We start from the raw sequence: 13,210 nt of genomic DNA on the forward strand, positions 1-13,210 counted from the left end.
TTTTAAAAACGCTTACGTCTCCATGAAGTAGATATTCCTATTCTGTTTTACAGATGAAGGCGCTAAGGCTGAAGAGAGGTTAGATATCTTGCCCAAGGTTATACAGCTAGTAAACTGTGAAGCCAGGATTGAAATCCAGGCACTAGCTTCAAAATCTATGCTTTTCATCATTATATATATGTTGATTAAAATACAGCGTGTTGGGCACTGTAGCATAGTCCTAAAGGGCAGTGTCTTTGGAGGTTAAAGTCTGTTTCTTAGCTGGGTGACCTTAGTTTTCTCATCTATAAAATGAGGGTAAGAATACCTATTAGTTTTAAAAGGTAGTTGTGAGGGTCAAACCGGCTAATATTGATGAGATCTTTTTAAAATGATAAAGCAGTGACGAAACCATTCTGCTAGAGTATGTCTGTATCCCTTTAACGTGTGTTAGGCTTATTGGCTTTGCATGATTTCCTCTCCATGGCTTTGTATTTGTGGATATTTGAGTTCTCTCTTTAGAGCCTGTGTACGTACCTCTCTGGTGTCCTAGAGGTATTAGAGAGCAAACTAGACAGCACTAAACAGCAAAACAGAAAACAGTAGGCAGGCCTTAGGAGGCAGGGGCCACTGTCTTTTTCAAGTCTGGATTTAATGTCATAAGAATATTCCCAGTACTCAACACTGCAGGTCTCTACACGTGGAGGCAGGCTGGGATCTAGGTCAGAAGATAGCATCCCTGTAGTCCATCTAGCCTGAAGCTGAATCGTATCTTATCCTGTAAAACGCTATCTACTTTCATGTCATTTCCAGAATTTATTTTCCATGGCTTAGCGTTTTCCAAAAAGCAGTTCTAGGGAACCTGACTTATAGTAATAATAGCATCACAAGTTGTGGTGTGGGAAACACCAGCTTCGAAAGCAGCTCGCAGGTTGCTTTACTCCACCAGCACATTCTGTGCACCTCACAGTTCTCAGAGGTTACTGTGGTATTACACATCTTTTTCATTACTGTCATGGATTGAATTATGTCCCCTGCAAAAATGTGTGTATCAACTTGGTTAGGCCATGATTCCCAGTATTCTGTGGTTGTCCTCCATTTTGTAATTGTAATTTTATGTTGAGAGGATTAGGATGGATTATAACACCACCCTTACTCAGGTTACCTCCCTGATCCCAGGCCTGCACCACCTTTTATCTCTCAAGAGATGAAAGGGAAGCAAGCTGAGAGTTGGGGACCTCATACCACCAAGGAAGAAGTATCAGGAGCAGAGCCCGTCCTTTAGACCCCGGGTTCCTGCGCAGAGAAGCTCCTAGTCTAGGGGATAATTGCCGAGAAAGACCTTCCTCCAGAGCCGACAGAGAGAGAAAGCCTTCCCCTGGAGCTGATGCCCTGAATTTGGACTTTAGCCTACTTTACTGTGAGAAAATCAACTTCTCTTGTTAAAGCCATCCACTTGTGGTCTTTCTGTTATAGCAGCACTAGATAACTAAGACAACTACCAAACCTTTTTTTCATGGGGCACGAATAAATGGTCTGCTAAAAGTTATGTTTTGGGGAGCGGAACGTTGCCCTGGCCATTTAATCAGGTCTTATTTAAATACCTTCGCCTGGCCTCAGCCATGCAGTGTGATGATGTGGGGGTAGTGTGACCACTCGTGAGGCTTCTCCAGGAAGGAGCACCCCGTCGACTGTAGGTCCACCTCCCTCCCCACGTGCCAAATTCTTCTCCATTACTTCAGAGGTATTGTTTTACTATGAAAGCTGGCAGTCCTTTCAGGAGCCATGTAAATATGATGAATTATTATCATTATTAACAATAAAATATTTACTTTTCATCTAGCAATCTTGACATCTTGTGATAGATATGAACAGAAGCGGTCTACTATAAGAAATGTTATTGAAATAAAGTGAAAAAAAAAAAAAGCCACTGCCTAGTTTTTTAAGGTCACTCAGGGGGTCTCATCAACTTGAATAATTGTTAAACCAGCTATTATAATAAATTAACATTTTATTGACTGATTACTACGCGATAGGCATTGTGCAGAGGTATTTCCTGGCTTATTTAATTCTCACCGTTGCCCAGTGAAGAAAGGTACTGTTACTCTTCACATTTTATAGATAGATAAATTTTCATTTTGAGAGACTGATTTGTCCAAAGTCACCAAATAGGCTCTTGTCAAACTTTGTGGTGTGAAATGAAAAGGAGGAAAGGAAGGAAGTGGTTTTAGGGAAGGGTAGGGGAATGGAAAGAGGAACTCCTGAGATGTGGCAAGTTTTGAAGATAATCCATGGAGTATTTGATTTGCGCCTATAGAAGGGTGATGTGGAGCAGAATGGGTGGTGGTGGTGGGATTCAAAGCAGTTTATATGCCACATTAATAAGGTCATTAGCAGTGGGGAGAATCCTTTTAGGTGATATTTCCAAAGAGTGACATTTAGGACTTTTGAATATATGCCACTCTGCACCAGGTACATAGTTACCTGGCTAACCAAACCAGTTCCCATAACGTTTATTCCAACTCATGACAGTGATTCCATGTGTGTTGAGAGTAGAAATGTGCTCCGTAGGGTTTTTAATGGCTGATTTTTCTTAAGTTGATCACCAGGCCTTTCCTCCAAGGCACCTCTGGGTGGACTTGAACCTCCAACCTTCTGGTTAGCAGTGAGGGCATTAACTGGTTTTACCACTCAGGGACTCCTACCTGCTTAAATTGGTTGATAATTTCTACAAAGTAGATGAAAAACCAGCTTAAGTTGATGGTGTTAAAGTAGGTGTCATAGAGCACCAAGACATTGGAATCCCACGGTGGAGATTGACTTTTTTCATTGCTCTATTATTCTTTTGTCTAGTTATCATTTCTATTTGGTTCATTACTGTGATTCTAGGGTTAGTATTTCTAACTCAGTCTTGATAAAAGACACGTTGCCCTCCTAACTGAAAACTGATAAACTTTTGCCATTGCCATTAGGTGCTGATACCTCCGTCATGTCATGTGAATGACAGAATTTTAATCTGATACTCGGATGGTATTTTGGAAGTAACCCAAACTCAGTTACGATTTCTGTACCTTATTTTTAAAAAATGAACCTGTTTAAAACCATAAAATACAACTATAAGCCCAGAAACTATAAGAGCAACCATAAATTATTAAAACTATTTAATTTGCCTTGATGAACATTATTCAGACATTCTTTTAAATACATATTTTGAAAACAATTGTTTGAGCAGAAATGGCCCAGGCTCCTTTCTCACTAATCCTTATTCCTCCTTTTAACTGCAGGCACAGACTTTTGGGCTATAGGCAAAGGCCCACTCTTTAGCCTTGTGTATGAGCACCTTCAGTTGGGTTGCTTATCTTTCTAAGGACTGTTATCTCCTGTTCGTCTCAGCCCTAGGCTTGCTCTTCACCTTGAATATGCTGTAGGAGCTCAGCGCCAAGGTGTTCCTCTGAACCTCAGTTTTATCCACTCATGGCAGATAAGAGCAGAGTTATATGAAAAGAGGATTATGGAGGTTGCACAAACTCTGTTTCTAGTGAAAATGAGATACAGTTTATTCTTGACATATCTTGATACATCCCAAGACCGTTGCAGATTTTCAACTTGAGAAGATCATTGTTGCACATAATTCCTTCCTTAAAATTACTAAAGTATAACTCAAAAATTTAAATGAACTCTCTAGATCCTTAACTACATATCTCACTTGATGAGCAATTTTTGTACTGTCTGAAGTACTCATTGAAACAAATTCACACATCTTTTCTACTTATTTCCTTTTGGAGCATTTGGTAGTTTTGTTCACAATGTGTCTGAGTCATCAGTGTATTTGACATTTCAGTCTTTAATTTATCTGAAATTTCTATTTTGTGGCTAGGACCTATCACTTTCGGAAACATTTCCATATTCCCCTCATTCTGTCATCAATGCTAGCATTGAATAGCAGTTAATTGTGTTTGTTTTTTATTTCCTAAAAGAACCAGAGTTTTTAACCACCTTATTTACCATGGTCAGGGCATACCTGACTATGCGCATCCCCGGACCTTGGCCAGGCCAGGAGACCTGTCCTCCTTAACCCTCCTCTGCATGGCACAGGTGATTCAGAATCATGTCTCTGCAAAATGACAAATTACTAAATGTCATAAGAACTTTAGGTGGCACTCAGAAATGGCAGAAGCCGCAAGTATTCAGTCTGTGAGTGCAAAGGATCTACTGTGTATTTCTGATACCCGAGCTGTGGGGGAGTTTACATCACTCTGCCCCTTCTGCCCATCTGTTCAGCTGATATATTTGCATATACAGGTAAACTACCCAGCAGGTATGGGAAAGTTGATTTCCCTTAATAACTTCTTAGCGATAGGTTCTTGCTGGTGTCAGTGACACATGGAATATTATCACGGGAAGACATAGTTTTCATAACAAAAAAACTTAAATTTGAAACAGAACTTTAAAAGTACTGGCACAGTGGTTAAGAGCTAGGCTGCTAACTCAGAGGTCAGCAGTTCGAATCTACTACCTGCTCCTCCGAAAACCTATGGAGTAGTTCTGCTCTGTCCTATCGGGTCGCAATGAGTCGAAATTGACGGCAACAGGTTTGATTTGGTGGTTTTTCTTCTTTTTTTTTTTTTTCTACTAATCAATAGGTACAAAAGTGTGTCACAGAGAAGGGACGCTTCCAGGACTGTCCTTCAGCAAATGATTGCCCTTTCCTAGAGACAACCAGTGTTAATTCATTTCTGATGAATCCTTTAACAGATAGCCTGTATATATGTACCCAATGCACAGATTTATTTATGTATGCGTCCTTTGGTTAACACAAAGGGTGGCACACAGTTTGTGTACCTTGCATAAAATCAGTAGCATTAATATTATCTTGGAGCTATTTCTGTATCAAAATGCAAAGACTTTCCTCATTGTTTTTTTTACAATAGCTTTGTATGTCGTTGTATGGATGTTGTTGTATGGATGTACCGCAGTTGTCTTCTGTTGATGGTCCATTGTGTTGTTTCTGATTTTTTGGTATTACAGACAATGCTGTAGTGAGTGAATAACCTTTTACGTATGTCCTTTTATACGTATTTGCAAGTATCTGTAGAATAAATTCCTAGAAGTGAAATTGCTGAGTCATAGGATATGCTGTTAAAAATTCATCTCCATAGAGGCTGTTCCAATTTATAATTCTCCCATCAGTATATGAGAGGGCCTGTTCCCTTATATACTCATAAGATTTGAATTTTGAACATAGAATGTCAACTAATTTTATCACCATCTGATGTTTCCCTGGAAACCCTATGGTGCAGTTCTACTCTGTCCTGTAGGGTCGTTATGAGTCGAAATCGACTCCACAGCAATGGTTGTTTTTTTTTTTTTTTAATGTTTCAAGATGACTAGTGATACCTGGTAGTTTGGGGCTGCCTGGGATTTATTTACAGAGGAGTGAAGAGGTTCGTCCAGTAGATCCAGTATCTGAAGGGAGAGTCGGATTGCACAGCCGTTGTTCGGAAACAAGGAACAGTGCAGTGCAGAGGTAGAGGAGGGAATTCCGAGGACACTGTTATATGTCATTTGGAGGCTTGCACAAGAGGATTATAATAAAAGTGAGTAAAAGTAAAACAAACTATTTTATTGAAAGATGACTTTGGGAGCATAATACAAATTGCATTGGTGCCAGCAGCAGTGGTCTCTGCCTTCTTCTTGATGGTCCATCCACAGTTGGCATTGGCAGAAGCACATTGGGCGTCAATGCCCATGATTTAATTATCTACAGATGTGGCATATACGTTAATGGGAATCAAAAGCCACTTTGGTGCTTTTGGTGGCCACCTGGATCCAAAAGCTGCCCCCTTTGATATGAGCAGTGGCTGAAGACAATTAGAACTTGGGGGTTAGGAGGAAAATGGTGTATCTTACCTGGTAGCACAGAGCACCAGTCATGGTACACTTTCAGATTCTGCTATAGAAAATTTTAGCACCATTAACAAGAGATTGGTGTGGGATTTTTCTACAGAACAAGAGATACTGTTTGTGACTTGTCTTGTGAGTGACTTTTCCCCACCTGGTTTTTGTGGCCGATGGTATACAGGCTGTATTTGGGATTATGGAATACTACCAGGGAATAGTTAAAGAAGAACAAACAAGTAAGAGAATTTCTAAGTACTAAAAACAAAATTTTCTTAACTCTTACCAATGTGATTTGTTGACGTGAAAAGACTGTACATTTGTGTGTACACAAAAACCAGGGAGGAAAGACTTGGCAGTGTTGCAGAAGCATCCGTTATTGTTTAAATAATATTGGTTCCTGTCCTGCCTGATTAGTAGATGGTAGAAAGACACCTAATCTGTTGTAGACTTTGGTGATACTAAAAGTAGCCACTGACTTCAAAATTTAGATGAAGGGAAGACAGCATAATAAATACCTTGGTGTTACAGTATTTTATATAAAATGTCCACAAACCGTATGAAAACAATTTTTACAGATTTTACATACCAGACTACAAGCAGAGTACACTATGTAACATTAGCAATATTTTGTATAGGGAAAGTATGTTCTAAGTATTTTCTAAAACATATAATGACCACATGCTGCAGGTTTTGTACAGCGCTAGCTTTTCGATTTCTCCTGTTTCTGCCCCTCTTCCTAGACATAGACAGGATTGTTGCTATTGTAAATTTTATACACTTAGGATTTTTAGATAGGAAACTACAAAATATATTTGTATGGTATGTATCTCTTGATGACATTTTGATAGTGTTTAGGATACATGTTGTACTGAAATGCATAGAATAAGTTTGACCCTAGTGAACTGGTTTCTGTGTTTGCCATATTTCAGTGTTTTAACATAGGGGAAAAGTAAGTTTTGCCAGATTCTCAGAGGAAACAAGACCCTAAAAAGGTTAGACACTTTTTGAAAAAAAAGCTCAGGGTTGGGATCAGAATGACCCAGGTTCACTCACGTCCTGACTTTGCCGCTAAGTATCGTTTTGGGTAAATTACCCAAGCTCTCTGTACCTCACTTTAGTCAATATATACACTATACTACCCACTGCCACTATACTAGAGGAGTAATAAATAGATTCTTTCTTTTTGTGAGAAAGAAATAAACGATATAATGTCTAAATTCTCTACTGCTTTGAATCCTTCTGTGGAAGAAGATGGGCTAGAATTAAAAAACAAAAAGTGTTTTGTATTATGTCTGACACTTAGTAACTGGTGAGCAAATGGTATCTATTATAATTATAGAGAATGTAACAACCAGGATAGTCACAGAAGGCACAGCCGAGGATTTCAGAAAATTTCCTTAAATTTCACTTGCCAAAGAAAATATTGGAACTGAAACTCTGGTTATCTAGAGATTTTACCAGAAATAACAGTATAACTTTTCTTTTTGAAGGATCATTCAGGTTTTATCTAGTTCATCCACTGGGGGAAAATCACCCCATCACTCTACTCTATCAGGAAAAAGCTGCCACTCCTGTACCACTTAATAGAGCAGTCAGTTTTGTTGCTAATCTTTATTTAGTGAGGTAGAAGCATACAGAACTTAAGTACAAGTCTTAATTCATTTAACATTTTCACTGTTTCTTAGATTAATTATTCTTAAGGACTTCACATCCTACTTTCTGTTTGAGGATTAAGTCTTAACACTAGTGACATCTGATGTGTCTTCAAATTCAGACTATAAATTTTGAAATGATGAGAAGTAGATTTTATAATTATCTAATATTTGGTGTTTTCTTGATGTAAAAGGAAGGAAGATTATTGAAGTATTTCATAAATGTCAACAGAAAACAAAACAAACAAAAAACCTCAAACTCATTGCCATGGAGTCCATTCCAACTCATAGCAACCCTATAAGACAGAGTAGAACTGCCCCTATAGGGTTCCCAAGGCTGTAACCCTTTCAGAAGCAGACTGCCACATCTTTGTCCTGCAGAGCAGCTTTTGGGTTCAAACTGCCGACTTTTTGGTTAGCAGCCGAATGCTTAGCCGTTGTATAACCAGGGCTCCTTAATTTCAGTAGGACATAGCCATCATTAACAAAAAAAAGGTTCTTTTCTAGTAATTATTTAAAAATCAATATATATCATATATGTAGAAAGACCACTTAAAAAAACAAAAACTTTTTATTATACAATTTTTCAAGCATATTCCAAACTAGAATATGACATAGAGAACCACCATGGACTTTTCACAGTCTTGACATTTACCAGCTCGTTACTGGTTTTACTTCACCCTACTTCCCCCCTAGAATTATGTTATAGCAAATTCCTCACATTATATCATTCATCTGTCAATTTCAATATGTATCTCTAACATATGAGGAAGATTTCTCCTTTTAATCATTACTCCCCTAAAAAAAGCCAACAGTATTTCTCTAATATCATCAAATACTAGTTAGTATACATTCTTCTCTTCCTGTCTAATAATACTTTTTTAAGTGGTTTAAGCCAGAGTCCATACAAGATCTATGAATTGTGATATTGTGATTGGTTAACATAGTCTCTTAAGCCTTTTTTTAGTCCAGATTTCCTCTTCCATCTCCCTATTTTTTTATTCCTTGAAAAAAAAATTTAGTGGAAAAAAGTTATCCTGTACAGCATGATTTTAAAATATTTTTATTTAAAATAACAGTAATTAAACCTGTCATTAGTATACATAAGCATAATTTTTTATGAAACAAAACCATAGGTTCCAAAACAACAAGAAGAACAGAAGTGGCATGGTTTCACATTTTTGCAAATTTCTTTAATGTCTGGCTTAATAGAATACAGCTGAATATCTGATAGTCTGGATTATGTCTTCATGGTGTGATACTCCTTTATCTTTGGTATTTGTTGTAAATAGGCTTGATCAGATTAGGCTTGATTTTTTTTTTTTTTTTTTCCTGGCTGTACTACTTCATAGATGGTGTTCTTAGTTGTGTTTGTGTTCTTAGTAGCATTAATGATCCATGTCTAGAGCCATTAATTTACTAAAGGTTGCAAATGGTAACATCCTAGTTCCTCATGTGTTTGCTGGAATCCTTCCTAAAGAGAAATTTCCTCTGATCAACTACTTGGTTACCCTGAGATATGATTTGTATGGGCAAGACATGATAAATCCTTGATTCTTTTTGTTTTTCCAAATAATGAGTTGGTACCCTTGAATGTTCAAAAGGTAATAACTATTGTGGGTTTGAGTGTCATTATGAACTCATGGATTTACAATTAATTGAAGTTTATCAGTTCACAGCAGCTGTTATCTGTACTTTGGCCAGCAGGAGCCTCTTCAAGTTGGCTCCTGCGTTCTTTTGATATGACCTCTGTTGTCTTTGAAAGATCCTTTGCTTTCTGGTTTGATAAGATGTTCCAAGCTCATCTTGCATATTTCCTGCCACTGACCAGAAATCAGCTCTTTCTCTGTGGAGACTTGGTTCTTTTAGTGAGAAATGGTATTTAGAGACCACAGTCTGGGCATTAAGCTGTTCATTATTATTGATTGGTCATTGTTTCTAGACTTTTACAGTGAGGAAATAGGCATTTTTAAAAAAGAATGAAATATATCATAAATTGATATTGTCACTTCCATTCATACCTAGGACCCATGGATCTTATATCAGTTGTTGGTGACGCCAGCATAATCGCTCCTTTCTTTTATCCCATACTGCACAGACAGCAAGGAACCCTGGTGGTGTAGTGGTTAAGTGCTCAACTGCTAACCGAAAGGTCGGAGGTTCAAACCCATCCATTGGTTCCTTGAGAAAAGACCTGGTGATCTACACCCATAAAGATTGTTGTTATTAGGTGCTTATGAGTCGATTTTTGACTCATAGTGACCCAGTGTGACAGAGTAGAATTGCCACATAGGGTTTCCTAGGCGGTAACCTTTACAGGAGCAGATCACCAAGTCTTTTCTCCTGTGTGACCCACTGGGTAGGTTCAAACCTACGACCTTTCTATTAGCAGCCGAACGCTTAACCATTGTGCCACCAGGGCTCCTCCTAGTGAAGATTACAGGCTAGGAAACCCTGTAGAGCAATTTTACTCTGTCATATAGGGTTGCAGTGAATCGGAATCAACTTGACAGCAGACGACAACGAAAACAGAATCAGAGTATAAATACTGCTACCAGTGGTATGATTATAGGAAACAATATAAACTGCAATTTTTAAAACAATGAAAATTAAAAGCTTTATCACAGTTAAGCTACCCAAATTTATCATTTTAACATTGGTGTTCACGGTACATTTTGAGACCATCTTCTGACTTCACAAAACAGCAGATTGGCAGATATCTCAACTGAATTGAATAAACAAATTTACTGAAAGAATGAGTCACATCATGCATTCCTATATCGATAGAACAAACAATTCATAAATTTGGTGTAGGTGACAGCCAAAAACGGACGGAAATTTCTTGATATTTTTATACAAATATCTCTTTTGTTTTACTGTCACAATTTTATATTGATTCTCTATCTTATTCCTACCAACTTTCTTTTGGGTATCTTAAAACTGGAAAAAAAAAAAAACTACAGAGAGGGCAAGGAATTGTACCTGTTTGGCATCATGATTTTTTTTGTTTCTTCATTTTAATATGCTGTGAAACACTGAATTCTTTTTTAAAAATATAGAATTTTACCATGACACTTTGTGTTTAACTTCAAAATTATATTAAGATTTTTTTTTTCTCATGTAACTGCACTGGGAAAAATGTAAATTATATATATTTTAATTTTATGGTGTTTTTGGTGAAAGTTTACAGCACAATTACTTTTTCTTTCAAAAACTCGTACACAAATTGTTTTGTGACATTGGTTGTAATCCGTGCAATGTGTTGGCGCTCTTCCCCTTTCCCTTTCTACCCTGGGTTCTCTGTGTCCATTCGTCCAGTTTTCCTGTCCCTTCCTGCCTTGTCTTTGCTTTTGCACAGTTGTTGCCCATTTAGTCTTGTCTACTTGATTGAACTAAGAAGCACGTTCCTCACGTGTGTTAGTTTTATAGGCCTATCTAATCTTTGGCTGAAAGGTGACTTTCGGGAGTGGCTTCATTCTGAGTTAGCAGAGTTCAATCGTATTTTGAAGCATTTTCAGATCTATAGATACAGGATATTGATTTTAGGAAAATTATATAATTTAGGGAACTTAAGTAATGATCACTTAAATAAAAACTGATTTGTATTTGAAATAGTAGTGATACGTTTTTGTTTTGTTTTTTTCTCCCTTTCAGGTTAAAAAAAAAAAAAATGACTGAATCTGCCTCTGGCGCAAGCGGTCAAGAGTTTGATGTGTTTAGTGTTATGGACTGGAAAGATGGAGTAGGCACATTACCAGGAAGTGATTTAAAGGTAGGCTATCTGTATTATACATAATTGTATGTGTGTATGCATCTGCGTGTGTGTTTTATTTAAAATAGATTTGAGGACATATGATAAGATTTAAAAGCATTACAATTTAAAGCATTGTGCATAGTGTTGTAGGTTTTGTATGATGTTTAGACTTATAAAATAAACTCTCAAAACAATTCGAAATCCTGATGGATTAGCAGGAGCTTTTGTCACTTGGGTTGGGGATTGAGGAATGTTTCTACAGTATGTGCCAGTTAGCAGAAATTGATTTATAGCTTTGAGGAGGGTTGTCTCAGTTTTGACTGTATGACGGTGGGCGAGAAATACAAATGGTAGACTTAGAAGACCTAGCTTCTTATGTTTCGTGGTCATGGGGCTTTGTAACTTTAAGTGAATAATCACACTTCCTGTGTCTTATTTTTCTCGTTTAAAAATTGGATAATGTTACAATATTGAAAAAACAAGACTGTTTACCTGCCTTAAATTATTTCTACTGTAAATGTGTATTTTTGTATAATCAATTGTTTAAAAGCAGTTCCCTCCTAGAAATTAGACTGCATTTGTAAAGATGAGAACTTTCTTCAGAGAATGATGGCCGCAGTCTTCCGTTTTGTATGTACTTGTCCTGCATCTTTTTCCCAGGACCCCTGAACCCACTCCAGGACCACATCTGCTGCCCCATGAAACATGATTATGCAAGCACCCACCTGGGAAGTCAACTGCCCCCATCCCTTATTTCTAATTTGCTTTTGCTGTGATCCTGTCTCTGGGACCTTGACCCTATCTGAGGCCCTTTAGACTTTATGTTTACACTTGGTCGTTCAGGTGTTTGAACTTCCGATTGCCCTAACAGGCTGTGACTTGGCTTGTCTCTCTAATGCATTTTGTTCTAGGCTCTCTTGAATAGAAATTCCTGCCCTAATATTGACTTCTTGGAATTCATTCCCTTTTAGTGCCTACTTGACGTGTATCTTAGCCAAGCCTGCCCTAGCTCATCCTCAGTGGTGAGATTTGGATAATCTGCCTGTTGTTAGAAAAAATACTTAGATTTTAGTTGGATTAGGTTTAACTACGTACAGTTGCCAACATATCTACCTTAGTCTAACAAAAATATTGCAACAAGGTTTAGTGAAGTCTGGAGAAGAGATTTGGTTTTTCGTTTTAGTCTTGTGTGGCCTTGAACAAGTCAGTTAATCTTTTTGGACCAAGATTCCTCTTTTTTTTTAAATGAGGAAAGAAATGAATACTAAGGGTTTCACGTACTCAGACATTCTCCAAATGTCCACATGGTACAGATACAGTGCTGAAACTCATACATTTCTTGAGAAAAATATTTTTTGAGAAAGAGAAACTGTTTCTCAAACTCTGCTAATGCTAGCCAATGTACTTCGTCAAGTTACTTAAATTCTCTAAGCTTAGAAATCTTTATCTGTAAGATGGGGATATTAGAATCTGTATTGTAAGGTAGAAATTCTGTCTTTCTGGTTTTTCTATATGTTATTTAAATGCCTTTTTTATTGCTTCATTCCTTTATTTTTCTTATACATTTTTTACCCTTTTTCTTATAAATGCCAGGTGGATGATAAAATTTGTAATTTTTGTGCAGTCACCTTAGACAATGGAATGAACTTTCCATCCCTAAGAAATTTGGATTGCCTTAAAGTTTTTCTAAGCAATGGATTTTAGGAATTAGTTTATTACTTTTGTTAAAGTAATCAGGTGTTTAAGTCATTTAGTGGGTGTGTTATAATCTGAGCTATTTGATACACTTTTAGACTCATCTAATTACCTGGGTAATTGCTGTATTTCCAACTCCGTGTGCTGTAGACAGTTTGACATGCCATCTTTTTAAAGTTGATTTTTTGAATTGTTTTCTGCTTTATAAACCTTTTTATCTGAGGAGATT

The 13,210-nt window shown here is 37.3% G+C and overlaps 1 protein-coding gene across 8 annotated transcripts in view; it reads left to right on the plus strand.

The window, feature by feature from the left end:
• Nucleotides 1–13,210, plus strand: part of L3MBTL3 (L3MBTL histone methyl-lysine binding protein 3) — a 124,335-nt gene that overhangs the window by 12,410 nt on the left and 98,715 nt on the right. For all 8 annotated transcript variants that reach the window (XM_049900556.1, XM_049900565.1, XM_049900584.1 and 5 more), the window contains one exon: nucleotides 11,187–11,304. In XM_049900556.1, coding sequence (XP_049756513.1) covers nucleotides 11,203–11,304 — 102 coding nt within the window. In that variant the 5' untranslated portion in view covers nucleotides 11,187–11,202. The remainder of the gene's footprint in view (nucleotides 1–11,186; nucleotides 11,305–13,210) is intronic.

This window comes from Elephas maximus, chromosome 1 (assembly GCF_024166365.1).
Source record: "Elephas maximus indicus isolate mEleMax1 chromosome 1, mEleMax1 primary haplotype, whole genome shotgun sequence".
Classification (NCBI taxonomy): Eukaryota; Metazoa; Chordata; class Mammalia; order Proboscidea; family Elephantidae; genus Elephas; species Elephas maximus.